Raw genomic sequence first — 19,708 nt, 5'->3', positions numbered from 1 at the left:
TATAGGATAAAATGTATTTCGGATTTGAATTTTTACATACATTTCTGGATATGAATTTTTAAAACATTTTTTTATTTGGATTTTTAGAATATATTTTCAGATTTAAATTCTCAAAACAGTTTCTAAATTTCTGTTTTTCATAATTTATTTTCTAAAATATTTCCAGATTTTGTTTTTCATAATTTTATTTCTGAAAATAAAATCTATTATAAATTTTCTTTTTTAAAAATGTATTTTTCAATAATTTCAAATTTCCAATTTCAAGAATGAATGAGAGCATTGATATTTCCAAAAAAGATTAGGTACAGATTCAAAAATATTGGACAGGTGGAGCAATTGTCCTATTATTAACATTAAAGTATTTATTTTTATTTTTATGATACATCTTTTTTATATTTCAAAATGAAATGAAATTAATAATTTTATTTGTTTATTTATTCAACGAATATATTGTTTCTGTAACTCCTTCAAGCAATGGACATATTTTTTTTTTCTGCCGTTATAGTGGATTTTTGTCATTTCTTATTAACTTTTACTAATGAAACTATAAAATCGAAAGTTCAAATGCTCATATATTTTGATTTATAATTTACATAATTAACTCTTAGCCGTTTTATGTTTCAACTTTATAATATAATACATGAAAATGGGATCTTGCCAATTATTACCAGAATAAGAGGTAGATAAAATAATTTTTTAACAAATACTTGTAAGAGAGAAAAAATAAATAAATAAAAAAATCAAACTTTTGCATGATTACTTGAATTACTTTATAGCTCAATAGAATTACTTGAATTAACCCACTCCTTACTCCACCTATTTTCTACTCATTACTGGAATAAATAATGTAGGATTTATACTCAAGACATATTTTCATAAGTTTTTCTATAAGATTTTTTCAGAAAATATAAAGAAAGTAATAAAATTGATTTATAAAATTAAGTTCAACTCATTTTTTATAAATTCATTAAATAATTAATGATACTTTTTAACTAATAATAAAATAAATTTAGTATTTCATTAAATTTATCTGTCACAATACACATAGGTTTCTGATCTACCTAGCTAACAACCATCTGAGTTAACTTAATTTCCTCATCTACTTTTGCTGACAATCATCACTACCGTGCTGTGATGGTGGACTTGGAGCTAAACATTATGCTTCCTTGTTAAAGACAATTAAGATTGATCCTCCTACACTACATAGGTTAGGCACTTTCTTCCTGCACCTCTATACCTTCTCTTGCACCCTTATAGGTTAGACAAAAATAATACTTTTTTAAAAAAAAAATACATTTTTTGAAATTTTAAATCCAGAAGTTATTTATGAATTTGGAAATACTTTTTAATTCTACAATTCAAAATGTATTTTTTTTCTACTTACACATCCTAGATTGTAAAATTCAAAAGGTATTTTTGGATCAAGAAATACTTTCCAACTTCGATTCAAAATGTTTTTTTCTTCTTAAAAAAATACATTCTAAATTCAGAAATAAATTTTGGATTCTATCTTAATGTTTTTTTTTTTAATTTACACAATCTGAATTTCGGAAGTATTTCAGGATCCAAAGATATCTTTTGGATTTTACAGTATAGAATAAATTTTTTTCTTAAAATATATATTCTAAAATATGAAGTTTGGAAGGTATTTTTGAAAATACCTTTTAGATTCTATAATCTAGAAATACCTTATGGATTCTATAATCCATAATGTATTTTTTAAAGAAACACATCCTGAATTATAAAATTTAGAAAATATTTTTGGATCCACAAAATGAGAAACATCAATAGAATGAAAAATATTTTTACATTTTTATATTTTAAGATGTCTGGGGTGTCAAAGAAGCTATATGGAGGTGCAGGAAGAAAAGGCTCATAGGTTATTATTAAAAAAAGCCCTTAACAAAACTGTAGAGTTTTATTCGTACTAAGGTTTCTTCTTCCCGCACCCCCATAATTTTCTAAATCCCAAAACTGACCTTGACCTTTTATTTGAAAAAGGGCACCGTGGTTACCGAAAATCGAGATCGGGGAGTGTACTACAGATTCATCAATCCGGAACTGAATCATTTTTTTTCAGATGAAAGCAAATTTTGCATAAATTATTGATTTCCGGATTGCTGAATCCAAAAGCCTAATTCTGTTATTGATTGGTGGATCCGGAATATTTTTTTTGGAATTATAGATTTTTGAATCCAGAATGCATATTTCTGTTACGGATTAGTGGATCTGGAATGTTTTTTTTAATGATGGATTTTTAAATATGAAATGCATATTTTGAATTACAGATTGGTGGATCCAAAATATTTTTGAAAGTGCCAATCCAAAATTTTTCCGAATTCTATAATCCAGAATGAAAAAAAATAAATACAGTTTAAAAAGTAATAAAACAATAGGGACATCTTTGCATAACATTGTGGGGGTGTAGGAAGAAAAATGTAGGATGCAGGAAGAAACTGCCTCGTACTAAAAATACATGTAATCCTGTATCCACAATTTTTTGTTATATTAGAATAAAAAAATTAGAAGATCTTTAAGAAAGTAAACTTTGTAATTGCATTTCTGTTAAACTATAATAATAGAGTTGATAAAAAGTTTGATAATGTAATAAAATAATATTTACATTTCTATCATTTAACAGATCACTTGATTAAGTTGTGTAATTATTTTAGTTAAGAGGTGATGCCCTTATTCATTTGTATTTTATCAAAATAATGAAATTATTTTTATTAAATAAAAGATAAAATGATGAAAAACTAATTATAATAAAATGTATCTTTTATATATAATATAATAACAATAATAATAAATATAGCGAGTTTAAAATAAACCAATAACTTGGTTTAGACCTTTTACTTTTCTGGTGGTGACTTTATCGGCAGGGGAAATTTGGATTGAACACATTCTTTTCTGATATTGTTTAATTATTAGTTAATAAATACAAAAATATGTGTAACTTGTCAAATAAGTAAAAATTACAAATTTTCAATTTCAAACAAATATTACTCAATAATAAAAGATATATATTAAAATAATATATTATAGAATGCCTTACTTGTATTTCTTGTACATTCAAATACCAATGTAAAGTGTTGAGTATGTCAGAAAATGTTTGTAGCAACAGCTGATTTATGTAAAACAGCATTGAATGACAGCCGCAGCAAAGCACATTCCAAAATCAAGAATTCGAGTATGGTCAAGAGTGTAACAAAAACTTAAAAATAGGAAAATGACATTATAAATGTTAAACGAATATCATGTATATCACGAAAGGCTACAAATAACCTAATGTCGATACATGTACAGAACAGGTAAATGAAAAAAAAAATGGAAACGAGAAAGGTTGGGTTTTCCCTCTTCACGATTGGCTATCTTGAATATAGATTTCTGATGATTGAGTATTGATGACCCTACAACGAGGCACCGTTTTATGAAGCATTATTGTCCCCTTAAATGCCATGATCTGATGACAATTCATTCTATAGTTGGTAAGCTGCAACACAAAATCAAACTCCGATCATTCTTTGAGTTGGGGGGTGAGTCTTGTCACAATTAATGTAGCTAGCTAAACTATCAATCACAGAAACACAGTTGTAGATCCAAGTAAAAAAAAAAGGCAAGAATGAAGTGGTAAAATGTTAACTTAGCTCCTAGTTTGTAAATAGTTGAGGAAAACATAAACATATACCTCGTCGGGTTTCATCTTGCTAAATCCGAATTTTTCTGTCCATATAGATTCTGCTTCTTCAGCAGCCGGTAGCACAAGATTTTTCACTTTCAAGAAAGCCAGCAGCCTTTCAATGCACGAGAAAAGGGTTTGGAAGTAGCCCTGTAAGGGTAAACTAATAAAATTATAAGTAGTGTGCACCACCAAGACACAGGCAAAAGTGATCATAACATAACAACCGAAGTATTATCTGTTAATCCCACTAATTAGATTATCATCATTACAGAACAATATATCAAAATTCCAGACCCAGCTCTATAAGAAAATATGTAGCAAGAAAGACAGCAACCGATTTAGAAAATATGTGCGATGTTGGAGATTCACAGAACTAAATCTCTTGTCAATTAACACATCAAAAGAGAACCTGTGAGATATAGCTCAGTTTGTGAAGCACTAATTGGAGACTTGCAAGAATAGTAGCTTTTAAATCCCCCCAGGAATATTCTAAAAGAAAATGAGGTTGGGGGTGGGTAAGACATAATGGTATCCCAAGAAATGCCAATCAAGAATAGCATGGTCTCGCACCTTCCCACGGTTCTTATATCTTGTTGCAACTATGGGGAGTTCGGCAATGTCCTCACCAAAAATTCGAAGCATGCCAGCGGATACCACAGATGAACTGCAATGTCAAAGGAAACAAAATATGAACAGCAATAAAAGAAACATTTGAAATAATAGTATCTAAGTGCAAAGAGCCACTTCTTACTTGACAATCAATAATGCACAATACATTCCTCCAAAATCCTGAGTCTGCAAATTCCTTCTACATGTGATTGAGAAGTTAGTTGAGACAAGGAAAAAAATATTGAAAAGCAAAATGTTCTAATATGATTTTACCCATAAACCATGGCAGGAATGAGGTCACGTCCAGCAGCTGGATCAACTATAGGATCAAAGCATTCCTGAAACATGCAAGAGACATCTAAAGACCAAACTCCAACAACTGTTTTAACTTAAGTTTTCTAACAATCTTATGAAAAGCTCAAAACAAGTTTCCCCAATGAAAAATAAAAATGCACTATTTTGGAGTTTCTCACGAGTGAGACAGCAGACTGTGATGGGAGAAGTGCTCCATAATCACTCCTCTGTCGTGTCTAAGTACTGCAATAGCACCACTATCATAATTGGATAAATTTATTTAAAACCTACAAGTGGAGTGAAATTTTTTAATCATATTAATCCAAAATTATATTTGATAGCTTACTGATATACATCAAATTTAACCTTTTTTTAAAAAAAAAATATGAGAACAAGAACAATTTGATTATATTTTAATTTTGTTTACAAGATTTAAGATTAATATATAATTATGATTCAATTGTTTAATTGATAAAAAATTCACTTTGTAGATAAAGTGATTGAAATGGTGTAAGAGGGCTAAGTCTGACACAATCATAAACCGATCAGTCAGAAACTTTAGCAGGATGGAAATTACTATAAAATCATTAACTCGTGAACATGCATTTATGCTGAAGGAAAAACTTTTCAACCCTGCCTTCTAATGGATTTATACATATCAAGAACCGTTAAATCACACCCTGAAGTCATGTGATGAAGAAGAATAAATTTACTAAAAGAAGAAAATGCCATAAATAATAAAAATGCAAACATTCATTGCAGAACATACAAGGATCATCAACTTATCACCTTCAAAACCCAAATAAGAGGAAGAATATAACAATAGTGATAAAGTAGAAAATGATATGACCATGATGATGATGACGATGATGGTGAAGCAACTCATACAGACAGACAGAACTTACATTAAACATGGCCACTGCCTCCAAAAGTAATGGCCTAGTTTCAGGAGACGCAATTTTTCCATTAAGAAGTTTCCATCTTACATCAATCTCATTAAGGGGTTCTAAACATCTTTCCACATGCTTCTTCTTTATAACATCCAAAAGAGATTCAGGAAGTCTTTCAGCCACCGTAACCAGGAGATTCTCCAAAGTAGTATGTATTCTGGTGCAATCATTGCAACAAAGCCAATCCCCTTCTGGCAACTCCTGTAATTGGTTGGTTACACACATATTATGTCCAACGGGCTAAAGTTGGTGTCTAAACTAATGTATCCACATATAAAGAGATGGTAACGTGTTAAGTACCTTCAGAAATGCCATCTTATGATCCCTCAAGCAACCAACATGATATTCCTTTTCACACTACAAACAAGTAGGGGAGGAAGGGATTTTATGAAAAACAACATGAAGTTAGCTCAGTATAATCAAATCAACCCCCTGAGCAACCCAACATAAATCAGAGTTGATCATACACCTCTTCAAACTTGAGAACATGACTTTAAATGTTAACAGGCTGTGTTATCAAAACAAAATGGACTACAATGCATACCTGATCACAGATTATAATTGTGCGAGGACCAAATCCTGATCTGCTGAAGTCAGAACTCCTACATGCACAAAATTTTCTGTTAAAAGGTGGGAAATCACGAAGCTATTGCAGCAATCAATGGTTGAACTTGAATACCAAAGTAAAGTATGATGACCATTGCTAATTTCAAGAAATACAATGTTAGATGAGAGCAAAGTGGATTTCATACATTGCTTCTATGCTCTAATTCATTTCAATACAATACAAGTATTACCTGCATAAAATACATCCACCAATCTCAGCTCCTATGTCTTTCACTATGCGAATGCATCTCTTGGCAATCTCCTCAATAGGATCAACACCTTCTACCCTTCCAGCTGCCACGGCATCGGCATTGTATAACACAGGCCTTTCTCTGAGAATTGTGTGTTGACAAATTTGACAGTACCACTCACCCCGGGGAATACTTGATACAGATGCACATTCTGTACATTTCCAAACATCATAACAGATAAATGCACATACAAGATGGCAACTTGGTAATTTATTATAGAGAAATAATATTCTTCATAACTGCTGCTTACAGTTCAGTAAATCATGAAACAAAATTGTAGGCAGTAATGAACATAAAAACTTCATCTAGTATTTAATTGAAGTTCCATAATTGGCTTAAATACAAGACTTTAGTAAGCGTGATATAGAAATTCTTGCCACAATGGCAGAGGATAGAAAATTGGAGGATGCAGGAGGGAACGATGTCAAACAATAAAAAGCAAGATATATTTTAAGTTTTTTTTATCATTTAAATCTGACCTTTATGAAATGCCCTTGGACATCCATCACAGAGCAACAGGTTTCCACCATCCCAACAAACAACACATGCATAATCATTCTGCTTTGTAGTGCATTTGTGATCTTTTGAGAGAAATATTGCTAACTCATGGAGTGACACCCCATTCGATGTGTAGATGTATGCATAACTGCCAAAAACATACTGCCATGAAAATTCATAGGTACAAGAAATTAAAAAAAAACTCTGAATATTTATCCCACACAATTTGATACACCATAAGCCCCTCCTGGAAACTTGACAAGAAGAAAACTCACGGTTTCCTGCGAGAAGCCCAGCCTGCATGGACCTCAAACTGTGAGGGGCTGATCTGCATAGCATTTAACAAATGAAATTCGAAAGTATTATATATACAAAATAAGAAATTCCTGAGGTGTGCCCACAAAGATAGAAGACAAGAAAAAATGCCTCAGTGTTACAGCATCGACAGACAATTCCAGTGGGTGTTTTGATACCCTCAAGCAGTTTCTGCCAATCAGAATAAAAAAGTTAACAGGGCAACAGGATTACAACAATTTGTACAAGAAATTCACACATGAACTACCTGTCCCCGCGCATAATAAGCTACTTCTGCTCCATTAGGCAATCCATCCTCTTCAAAAATCAATTTATGTATCCGTTGATACCTAAAGAAGAATATATTGGGTGAACAAATATTAACTATCATCAGTAATGAATATTTGTAAAAATATTACAGGCAATATATACACACACAAGAGACAGAAAGGAACTAACCTTTTAGAGATCCTCCACTGACTTTTATGTTGTGGAGATAAACACTTTGAAGTAATTGGAGCAGTCTTCAATTTTAATGACAGCTTTGATGATCTAGTAATAACAAGTGATTACAATAAAAATGGGAGACATTCCTTGGAAATAAAAATTTAACATGCAATTAACATCATCCTAATAATATCAAGGATGATTAAAAAGCTCTCCATGCTGAACAAGCTCTTCTTGTGCAACACAATAGGCACAAAAGCAGTCTTGAAAAAATATGAGCTTCTAACCAGTTTTTTTTATTTATATGTAACACATTCAAGAGCATGTAAAAAATATATAAACAGCAGCAAGAAAACAGATGACTAATTCAAAAGAAATTTCTTTTATGAAATTCCTTAAGTTCAAAACTATATAAACAGAGTTTATTAGTTGTGCAAAATTGTTCCAGAAAAACTTTTCAAACTTATGTCATACACCGTATAAATGAAATAGATATAAATACCAACTTTGTTCTTGTCTTCCAGTGTCTCTTAGTTTGAGGAGAAATACACAGTTCGGAAGTACAACAAGAACATGAACGGGAGAATAATACTGGCCGAGGGGACCTGAAATAGTGTAATACAATAATTAAAGAAAAGAAAGTCAGGGGGAGACTCAAAATCTTATCATTGCACCATACACAACATTTTGTGCCTACTTCACTTTCCTTTTAAGCTAAAAAATATATCTAGTTCTGGTCTGACCACATTCTGTTCATGTGATTTCAGTTATACATTGCCTTATGAATTAAGATTAAGATAGTATTTGCTAAATATTAAATCTTATAATATCAGTGGATCTAACCCACAAACTAGTAAGGTTTCTAAACCATCCCAATCTGTGTCCATTATTTCAGGATGCTGAAATTATAACATGTCTTTCTAAAATCAAGAAAATGCATGACTTTTTTTGTTTTATGACAAGAAAGAATTAGTTTATTAAGAGCCTTCTAGTAAGACTATTATCATTTAACTGATGGTCAAGCAGTAAAAATAAATAAACAAGTGAGCAGTCTCAAAATCATATCATATGATCATATCCATTCCAGAAAAGCTAAAATTAAAATAAATAACTGAATAAATAAAAACTGTCACGCTAATAAGCAAGGTAACTCCATTTTTTTTCGAGATAACACTAAATTTAGTGTTCTGAAGTTGCATCCCCATATTACATTAGTTTTTACAAAAATAGGTTGTCAAACTATTTCTACAAATTTCACTTTCATCAACAATTTAAGTCAGCAAAGGATTCTCACCAAATTAGTACATCCAAGATTAAATCTGTTACGAAAGTAGTCTTCAGAGAATTTCTTTTTATCACTATTTTAATTCACCATAAAGATCAATAGTGATAGTTTATATTTTTTTAGCAACAAATCTGATAGCAAATTATATATTGGAGGATGGATATAATGATGATCTACATTACATCTTTGGGGGACTAATTTAGTATTTTGCAATCATAGTTTTAAAAGATACAGTGGTGGTGACTCATATACAATTGGAGGACCAATTTGAGAGCTTTATCTTTTCTTTATTTGTCATTGTAAAAGTTATGTGCTGCATTTTCTTTTATAATAATTCTTGTAATGGCCATATCAGATTGATAGCAGCTATAATTGTAACCAAAATATAAAATGAACACTCATAACTGTAATAATAGCTTAATCCCACTAAGTGAATCAGCTATAGGGATCATAAGATGTCATTGAATTAAAAACTAAATTCTCAGAAATATTATTCAACCTGAGGTCCCATTTAATATAAATTCCTAAAGATGTTTCTTCTGGTCTCCCTTTATCCCTTTTCATAAGATTAAAAACCATGTAATGATCTACTCTCCTTGTCAGTGTTTCCAGGGACCTCTCCTTGTATCTAAATAACTCTTCCTTATACAATATCAGTAGTTTTATGTCTTTTTTCGATCCCTTTCTTTTCCTCCTGGGTCAACAATACCTGTGATCCACAGAAGACCCCATTTTCTATCCAGTGAACAGTACATGGGGCCATTGCCTGCCCTTTTCCTTTGTCACCAAGAGCTCTTTCGCTCCGATGACCATGCTACAAGAACCACCCTCCTCCGGCAACCACCAAGCTTTTCTCACCTCACACCCACAAATGCGGTTTCTTACCGGCACGTGCGTTTCAAGCACCCATAACAGATTGTTATTTTTCCTTACTTCCAGCACGACCTACATGATGGTGCGCCCCTTGCCTCCTTTCTCACATCTAAGCGTCTTGTTTTGGTTTATTTCCCATGGCTTTCAACAACTCCCACTCAAGTACTGCTTCTGCAATGACTTTTACCACTGTTCCACTGATTCCATGTAAAAAACTGATCAGAACAAGCAACTATAGTTCTTGGGTTGTTGTTGTTCAGTTGTGGTTCCATGGTCAAGGTCATGACAACCACTTGACCAAACAAGGCAAAGATATTAAACACTGATCAAACCCAATGGAAGCAAATTGATGCCTCTTTGTGTAGCGTTGACTGGTTCTCTATTGATGGCAAATTGCAACCCCAATATCACACTTTTACTACTTGTTATGATGTCTAGAACAAAGCCAAGAGACTTTATTCCAATGATGTTCATCATCGTTATAACGTTGTCTCCAACCTTACTTCTATAAAGCTTGACGACCATGATATACAAACTTAACTTTGTAAGCTCAATCGCTTAATTGCATATTTTTTATGCCCTCGTGCCTTTCACTAATGATGCAAACAAACATTTTGAACATCGTAGAAAATTTTGTATGGTTCTTACACTAGTTTGACTTGCTGCTGAGTTTGACTCTGTCCGCAATCAAATATTATTCAACATTGTTGTTCTATCTTATGACACCGTTAGTGAACAATTACTTCGCCTCTCAATTCCTCACACGTTTGGTAGTCTCCTGAACTTTCAACAAATTAATTCTCCTTGTACTCCCACTCTACCAACTGAGGTGGACGAAGTGGAAATCGTGGTGGCAATTGTGCTCAATGTCCTCATTGCAACTATTATCAACGGTATGGTCATATTTAGGCAGACTATTGGACAAAGCCTTCTACAACACTTCTCTTAGCACTCAATCATATAGACTTTTTCGGGTCAACAAAATCATTTGTGTCTTTATTTTGTTACCTTTGAAAGCCTTCCAAAACCTTCTCTTAGCACATCATCTCTAGAATCCTATTTCTCTTAATTTATGCTCAATCACATCTTCCCATGATATCATAGTGTCACTCATAGGTTTTATCCCTATGAAATTTATACAATTTTGAATATCTCCTTTGTTCTTAATTATATACAGGAACCAAAGTGCCTCTAGTAGTTAGTATCTTACGATTCACGATACGTATCGTACGAAACGATACGGTTTCACCCTCTCACGATACGAATCGTGTGAAGACTCTTTTTAGTCCCTGAATCTTAGCTGTATCATGCAATTCGCACAAAGAATCGCTGAATCCCGAAACGAAACGATTCCATATTGTGTGAATCAGTGTGGATTTTAAAAAATGAGTAAATAAAAAAAGATAGACATAATTTGTTTAATAACATGTATGCACCATAGAGGTTGTTTTGGTGAAATTGTGTGGTATATATATATATATATATATATATATATATAAAATTTATTGTATCTTGCATGTATACATATCTTATATATTTAAGTATATATTAAATTTTTTAATGTTTATGAATCTTACGATTCACGATATGAAACGATTTACGATTCATAATATCAGCTCTCCATACACTACTTGTATCTCGATTCTACTACCACTAATATGACAATTTTTTAGATCTCAAAATCTCATTAAATTCCATACTTAGCCAAATAATACCCTATAATTCTACATATTTCCAAACTCCAATAACAATATCACCATGACCAACAACTTTACCTTTTATTTTTCAAAAAGCAAATATATAGCTCAAAATCCCAATTAGATTGACACCCTAAGCTATATCAAACTGTACCGTTATCTTATCTACACCCTAATGGCTCTTTCACCTCTCTTACTCAAATTCTACAATCGTACGTCAAATTCTACTTTATTACTTGGATTTTTTATTCCTTCAATATTACATGTTGATTCTTGCACTCCAATGAAAAGCTTATGAAAATAGCCTCTCATCTTTCTTTAATATCTTGATCTATAACCAAAACTTTTCCTTCATTTTTTAATTTTATTCAAATCTCTTGATCTCTTTCCCTATTTCAATAAAGCTTATAAATTACATAGCTTACCTTTTTCATTTGTTGGAGATCTCCAATCGAATAAAGATGTGGTCAAACTATCTTGAACACATTCAATTCCATCATCAAATTCCATAACTTAGCCCCAAACTTCTTTATTCAACTAATACTACTTGACCAACCCATATAAAATCCTTTAAAAAATCCTCCCTTAGCATTCTTAGACATCTCACATCCCAAACAAGGTTAACACTACCTTATGATTCCCAAATACCTTCCTCCAATAATCTCTTCCTAAGAGACAACTGCATCACACAATTCTTGAATTTATAACTGGTCGGATTTCTGTTTCCTACTTTTAAAATGGATTTTAAGAGCCAAAATCATCAATGTAGAGTTTCAATAAATACTAACTTCTATTCTTCAAAAATCCATTGTTCTAGTAAGTCACATATTATTACCAACTTTATAAATAAGTAAATAAATAATCATAGTGCATGGTTTTTGAAAATCTCAACAAACTCAGCAGGCAGAAAAACAAATACCTGACTCTTTTGCCAACAGCATGAATCGAACTGCTTTCAGATTTCCTTGATTCCACGCATGATAGACACAAAAGGCCCACTCTTTCCACATTGGAAGCAGGGAAACATCCTACGCAATTAATTAGTAATAAGCATCAAGGCAAACAACAAAAAGGTTTAAAATATAATAAACACTATATAATCTTAAGTTTTGTGATTTTAACACAAACTATGATCAGGGTGACAACTGAGCAACAAACATGACGAAAGCAAAGCTCTCACCTCTGCAACTTTTGCAAGTAAAATATTTTTCCTCAGGTGGAGAACTGACAAAATTTTGAATGGTCGTCTCCAAAGTATGTAGCGGAGCTGCCCTGCATGCTCTCAATAGTTCAAGCAGGCTCTTCCCATTTTCAAGGCAAATATATTGTGCTGCCCTCTTATATATGTTACATGCATGAATCTCAAATTGGGAAGGTGGAATAACCTACGGGGTGGGAAAAGGAACAAGGAAGACAAATGAAAGGGTAGTCTCAACCCAAAGGAACCACTGGGTAGTGGGTACCCATGACTTCATGACCCAATGATAAAATCACAGTGATAACTCACCCTGCATCCATTGCACAGACGGCATGAGCACAAGATCCCCCCATCTGTAATTACACCCCGCAATTCCGAAGTTGAATCCTGCCATATTGACATTAAACTGAGACACAGTATATTTATTTACAAAACCACTAGTCACCCACTGGCCAAAACCCAAAAACAGGACAATAATTTTTTAAATAAAGTTGCATTAAGTCAAGCCCTTATATAAACTTATTACAAAATAAAGCTGATTGGACTAAGTTAATAATGTAAAAAATCCGTATAAATTTGTAGATTCATATTATTCTTACAAAACCCTTAATCTCTTTATAAACCAAAAATAAAAACTACAGTGAGAATTATTGACACTTTTATATAATATAGTGTATTTACTCTTTTCATAATAAAGGTTTAATTAATTACTATCAGATTCCTATTTTACGTAATCTTTAGTCTGATTCCTAGATTTAGATACTCCATGTTTTTAAAATGTACATAGAGAATAATGAATTAAATAATGTAAGTGGCCCAGAACATATAAGTTATACCTAAAATTTAAAATTAGTGCATAAAATATAACAAAACCAGGAATTAAATCTACAATAATTTATCAAGACGCATTTCATAATTTATCTTTTATATCTGTCTTTCTATCACATCAGTCATCTTATTTCACCACTTCTATTTATCCAATTCACAAGAAAAATGACAACATCTCTAGTCTTAATTACATGACAAAATTAACCTCACCCAACACACATCCCCATCCGGGCAGACAAATTTTCAGCCTGTAAGTGCAGTCACTACTACCAAACCAGAGACGATGTAGTTGATCAGTTTTAGAGACTTATCCATAAACTAAGATCAGTTGGTCTAAGCCACCCACGCCACAATCTCCTATATTGACAAGAGAGAACACAAATAAAAGAATAAAAATTGCAATGCAAGGTGGAAACGGACCTTCTTGCAACCAACGTAAACGACCGGAACGCCTTCGAGCAAACCAGTTTCAAAGAGCTCCTTGACGGTAACGGGTTTCTTGTGGACCGCCACAATCTTCTTCTGCGGCGGCGAATTCAATTCCGTCTTGATTAGTTCCTGGGGAGGATCGGGAGAGTTGAGCTTGGAGAGGTTGAAAAGGGGGTCCTGGCAGCAGGCGCGAGATTGTTCGGTTTGAAAATGTTCTGTTTTGGGTTCATGATTGGCGGAATTGAGGTAGTGCTTGCGGCGAGTGTAGACGAGAAAACCCTTGACACGGGAGTGCGGTGGAGTGGAGGTATGGTTGTGAGAATGAGGGGAAAGATTGGGGGCGGAATCCATGGGGGAAAAGAGAGAGAAAAGAGGGATTCAGAATGGAGAGAACATTAGGAGAGAGAAGAGGGAATGTAGGGTTTTGGAGATAGCAGTGATATGTTATGGATTGAGAAGATGAATGGGAGAAGCTTGGAGACGAGGGGTCCACGACTTTGACTTAACCACACACTCTTCTTCTCTACTCAACTCACTAACCAAGTTCCAAATCTCTCATACTTCTTCTATTCTTACTCTTAATTCTTATATTATTACTTTTGTTTAAATATATTTTTAATTGTAATTTTGCTTCTTATGTTTTTAGGATTTGTGATTTTGATTTTTAATATTTTTCAAAATGCAATTTTAATTCTTAAAATTTTAGTTAGATGCATTTTTTTTTATTGTTTTGGGAAATGGTATGTTGAGATTGGGAGAAATGTGCGATACTTAGGCATTTTTTTTTTTACTTTAACTTAATAATTAAAAATAGGTATTAAGATTGTGTAAAAAAATTGTAGAAAAAAATAGAAATGGGAAGTATTGAGTTTGTAAAATATAAGAATCAGAATAATTGATGATTAGAGATATTAAAATATTAAAATTGTGAACAAAATTAGGATTGAAATTGTTGGTTTATAAAATATAATAACTAAAATTTATAATTAAGCTTTTTTATAATTTTAATTCTTATAATTGATTAATTAATGGGAAGAACTAGAAATTTGTATTGGGTAACATTCATATGAAATTGTTAATTAGTTTTATATAAAAAAAATTTATAAAGCTTTGTTTTGACGAGAGAATGGAAAGGAAAGGAAAAGAAAGAGAGAGAAAAGATAATAAAGTTAAATTCTTTGGATATATGGAAATTGAGTTGAAAGTTGATAAATTTGAATAAAAAAATACAAATGATATGATTGATCTAAAATGTAAAAAGAAAATTGTATGATTAATTAATTTATTGAAATACTATTATTTTAAAATTGTGGAAGAATTTAATTAAAATAAAGATGAATATTTATATATAAAATTGAAATTTGTAATTAAAGAATAAAAATCATAATTATTTTGTTAGAACCAATATTATGATGTGAAAGATATATCATTCATAAGTATATTACGTATTATATTGATTGAAAAATAAAATTGGAAATAGTCATGCATTAGATAAGATAATTGAAATTTAAACGAAAAAAGTCTAAATTACAACAATAAAAATAAATAAGTGTGAGATGCAACAAATGTTTTAGTAAACTATCGTAATGTGAATTTTGTAGTGTGACCAACAATTATGTTATTTTTTAACCACATAAAAGTATAGCTGACAAACATTTAAATTAAGTAGTCATATTTTCAATTATAATTTATTTCAAATGAACAAGTCATATTTTCAATTCAAAGTTTTTAAATATGTGGCTCAACAAAATTTAGGTCAAAGATAAGACATTGAAACACATCCAGTCACACAATGACGTTTCCAAAATGTTAGAATGAATATTTTACAAAATGTTGTCATGATGCTTTCAAACCCATACTTGATTAGACATTCATGTGTAATCATTAAAAGTTAGGGTCATAATCAATTACACTTTAGACCTTAATCGATTAAGTCTTAAACATAATCGATTATGCATGTCTAATTGGTTATGACTTATCAACTGCACATTAAATTGGTGTTTTTAGGTTAGACACACAATAAGAATAGATGCATGTCTTAGGTGAAATGAATTTCCTAATAACAAATCAATATGGTATAACTAATTTAATAGACGTGTGAACTTTTGATGATAATACATGAGGGTTCAGGCTTAAGATAGCTTTTGGCAAACCCCATATGTTGAAGGTATGATATTGTGCAAGCACATGAATCCTCACCCATAGTCATTGCATGCATATATGTGTTTGACTAAATTGTAAATATAAGCATATAGAAGATGCATGAAATAAAAAGGTCTCTCCATGTACAATTGATAATTTATTTTTTACTCTTGATTTTCACATTGTGCACTAAAGTCCAAGAATTGACAAATTGTTGCAAAGCCATCACCTTCTTTTAAACAATGTTGCAAAGCATAATCGATTAGGTGAAGAATTGTAACTGATTACTCATTTCTCCATAATTGGTTATGAACGAAAAGTGAACCCCTTCACCCTCCATTGTTCATTGTTGACCACCAAATTATATGAACCATGCATGTATACATGTAGGGTGAAAAATGTAAAAATTAACACCGATTTCTTAGATTCCAAATCTATTGCAACAATATCTACACCAAACCAAACACAACAGTGAAATCATCTAATTTTGATACTTTCAAATCAAATTATATGAATAATTAAAACATTGTTAAGAAGAGTGTTAACATTCCTCATACTTATTATTTTCCTGTGTTACAATCAATCTAATTTTAGGTATTTTACAATGATAAAAAAAAATAAAAAATTACATTATTCTTAAATAGTTTTAATAACATAATTTTTTAAAAGACTAAAGTTAGAGTTGTTTTTTAAATAGAAAATAATATAAAAAAAATTATTTCATAAAAAAAAATTATAATTGAAAGTTTTCTTATGCAAATTAAGAATATACGTTACATATTAATAATTTTACTAAAATAATCACATTCTAAATGGATACAATATTTGTACCTATTGTAAATATACAAGATACAATTCATTTGAAATAAAAATAAAAAATGAATATTATAGTTTTTGTTTAATTCAATATATTTTAAAAGATATTTTTTTTGTTTTTATTATTTTTTTCATCTCTCATTTTTTTAAAAAATTTTCTGTTGTGTAACAGGCTGCGAGTGTACTTCTAGATTTTTAATGTTTCTTTTGTATGTGTATTTTTAAATACCAATTTAACCCCTAAATTAGAATGGTAACTTAAAGTGCTTATTAAAATTAATAAAACAACAAAATAGCTTCTAGGTTTATTAATTATTAATTTAATATAAAAATATAATTAATTATTTCATTTATTCTTGAGATAAGTAATATTACAGAATTATATCTAAAATTGTAAATTATATCAATAATTAGTCTTTTAAAAAAATAATTGAGAGTGAAAGTAATCTCTTAAATTAAAAAAAAAAGTTTAAATGCAATTTTTACCCAACTTTCAAAATTTTAAATCAACGATTCTGAAATTAAAAAAAAAATTAAAAGTTTTATCACCCATTTAAATCCTAATTTGCATTTTGTCTCTAAAGAATTTTTAAACTCTTTCCTGTCCAAAATTATCTAAGTTAACAATTCATCTAAGTTGTTTAATATAAGCTTAATTTTACATTTTTTTTTTACATTTTATAAAATATTTTTTTTATCCTTCAACCTTAACATTATGTTTGGATTGAGGTGGGGGAAGAAAAGAGAAAGGAAGAAGAGAAAATATAGTGAAAAATAAGGTTATTTGAATTGAATAGAAGTTAGTAAGCAGAGATGAGTCGAAAGGGCAAAATTGGAATTCAAAAAAGGAGGAGGTACAAGAAGAAATTGATGGGGTATAGGAAGTAATTGGCTTGGTTCAGTATTTTAGGCTGAATAAATGTTGGGTAATATTTGTTTTGGGCTTGTGCGTGGCCCACTTGCAATCTGAAGTCTGAAATGAGTCATCTTTGCCATTGGCTGATTCTTCCTGCACCTCCAGTTCTTCTCTCAGCTTTATAAATTCTCGTATTTCCAAAAATATTTCTTTATAATATTTGGAATTATGTAATTTAGATTTTTTTTTCAAATTCGTAATTAGCTTTTGGATTATGCAATCCGGAAGTTTTTTTCAAATGCATGATTAATTTCCAGATTACATAATCCGAAAGTCTATTTTAGCTTTTGGATTATATAATCTGAAAGTTTTTTTTCAAATACGTGTTCAGATTAGATAATCTGAAAACTACTTTATGAGAATAACACAAAAAAGATAAAAAAATACTTTTACGTTTTGTATGAGATAGTGTAAGAGTCCTTTGCCATTCTCATTTGTCCGTGCATCTTTTCTTATTTCTGTTTAATCCCTAACATTCCATTCATCTTACTACTTCTGTCGTTTCTGCTTCATCTCCGCTGCCAAAGTTACACTGGTACCGGTCAGACCTCGGACGACCGAACACACGAATTAATAATACAACATAATAAATACGTGATAAAGAAACAGTTATAACTGACGTTGAATGAGTCAAAGACACACTTCGAAATACACTCTCATGATATTAGGAAGCCACGATACATGACCTTAAGACCATTACACTTGTCCTGGTGAACTGATTACCTGACCCACACAAGAAGAGGTCCAAGTCAACCTATAAGTAAGACTTCTGAAGGGAGGAAATGTACGTTTTCATATCCAGAGAGAACAAAACAAAAATACTAGCACTGACTTGAGTGTCGGAGTGCAATCGTATCCCCATCGACCGACGGAGCATGCATGTAAGAGAGGAAGAGTTACGAAGGATTTGGAGACTAGCAACACGACAACACATTGTGTATCAAGTGGACAAACATTACTTAGGCCCGACATCACACAGACGACCAATTAAATTCTCTACCACAAATTAATACAATTTATTAAACAGCAGTTAATAGTTTATACAAAAATAAATAATAATAATAAATGTTAAAGCCCCTTTTTCTTTTGTACTTCCACTTCCATTATGCAAATTCAAATGGGTTTTGTTGCCTTGCTCATATCCCTACTCAAAATTAGAATTTTATTTTCTGGGAATTGAATCAGAAGCATGGCATCACAGTGGGTTGGTTGGTTTTGTTAGCCCATAGTTGAAGGCCTAGTATAGTTTTGATGAGAAGTAGAATAATAAATGTGAAGTGTAGGAAAAAAGAAGACACGTGAGGGGAAAATGAAAAGGTGTTAGTGATATGTGGAAGAAAGAAGCATATGCTTTGGAAGATGCCATATTAGGAACCTCCATTTCACTCTTTATCACTTTAATTTATGTTCCCTTTAACAAAAAGTCACCCAACACCACACAAGCTACTTAAGTCATCTCATTCCTTTATTGCCATTATGACCAACAAGAACCAAATCCTATAACACCCAATCCTCCCTTCATCTTCAAACCCTCTGTCAACTGCACCACCCCTTCCCAAACCATGTAACACCCCTTCCATGCCACCACCTTCTTTCTCACTTTGGGTGGTGGACATCTCATTATATATAATGCTCTCCTCCATATCTTTTCATGGTGCTTTCTCTTGGAAAGGGCAACTTCAATCCTTTGGCATTTTTCAGCTTCTCCATCTCACTTCACACTGTGATTTGGGCTCTTGAGGGACCTCTCACAATATCTGTACCCTACTTCATTTCTTCTACAACAAAAAATTTATATGCAGTTCTTTTCAGACTCTGGTATTGTTTTCCAATCAGAATTACAGTTTTACTTTGTAATCTTCTGCAACATTTACTGCAAACCTTTATTACATA

The 19,708-nt window shown here is 31.5% G+C and overlaps 1 protein-coding gene across 4 annotated transcripts; it reads right to left on the bottom strand.

Annotated features, from left to right (window-relative positions):
• Positions 1–3,215: 3,215 nt before the first annotated feature.
• LOC137830325 (Acyl-CoA N-acyltransferase with RING/FYVE/PHD-type zinc finger domain-containing protein) lies at positions 3,216–14,506 on the bottom strand. 4 transcript variants are annotated; one of them, XR_011084203.2, is made up of 20 exons: positions 13,933–14,500; positions 12,994–13,071; positions 12,667–12,871; positions 12,406–12,514; positions 8,138–8,236; positions 7,644–7,736; positions 7,453–7,534; positions 7,317–7,376; positions 7,166–7,218; positions 6,872–7,038; positions 6,333–6,543; positions 6,080–6,137; positions 5,836–5,892; positions 5,491–5,736; positions 4,765–4,872; positions 4,565–4,629; positions 4,434–4,490; positions 4,253–4,346; positions 3,689–3,829; positions 3,216–3,493 (listed from the first exon to the last, which is right to left on the bottom strand). XR_011084203.2 is itself a non-coding variant. In XM_068637594.2 (19 exons), exons 1-19 carry the CDS (start codon positions 14,290–14,292, stop codon positions 3,359–3,361), a joined length of 2,370 nt encoding a protein of 789 aa, XP_068493695.2. In that variant the 5' UTR covers positions 14,293–14,506; the 3' UTR covers positions 3,216–3,358. The 4 variants fall into 4 exon arrangements, 1 of the variants encoding a protein (XP_068493695.2); XR_011084204.2 differs by having other exon boundaries at positions 4,765–4,828; XR_011084202.2 differs by lacking the exon at positions 4,765–4,872 and having other exon boundaries at positions 3,689–3,842.
• Between the last annotated feature and the right edge of the window lie 5,202 nt (positions 14,507–19,708).

The sequence above is a fragment of the Phaseolus vulgaris genome, chromosome 7 (assembly GCF_051622355.1).
Source record: "Phaseolus vulgaris cultivar YP4 chromosome 7, ASM5162235v1, whole genome shotgun sequence".
NCBI lineage: Eukaryota > Viridiplantae > Streptophyta > Magnoliopsida > Fabales > Fabaceae > Phaseolus > Phaseolus vulgaris.
This window is presented reverse-complemented; position numbering and strand designations above follow the sequence as displayed.

Excerpts from the sequence above, each read along its gene's own strand:
- LOC137830325 (XM_068637594.2), bottom strand. The coding sequence starts at position 14,292 with ATGGATTCCGCCCCCAATCTTTCCCCTCATTCTCACAACCATACCTCC. Across the intron at positions 7,377-7,452 it reads CTTATTATGCGCGGGGACAG|AAACTGCTTGAGGGTATCAA; the intron begins GTAGTTCATGTG and ends TCTGATTGGCAG. Across the intron at positions 5,893-6,079 it reads CAATTATAATCTGTGATCAG|TGTGAAAAGGAATATCATGT; the intron begins GTATGCATTGTA and ends ACTTGTTTGTAG.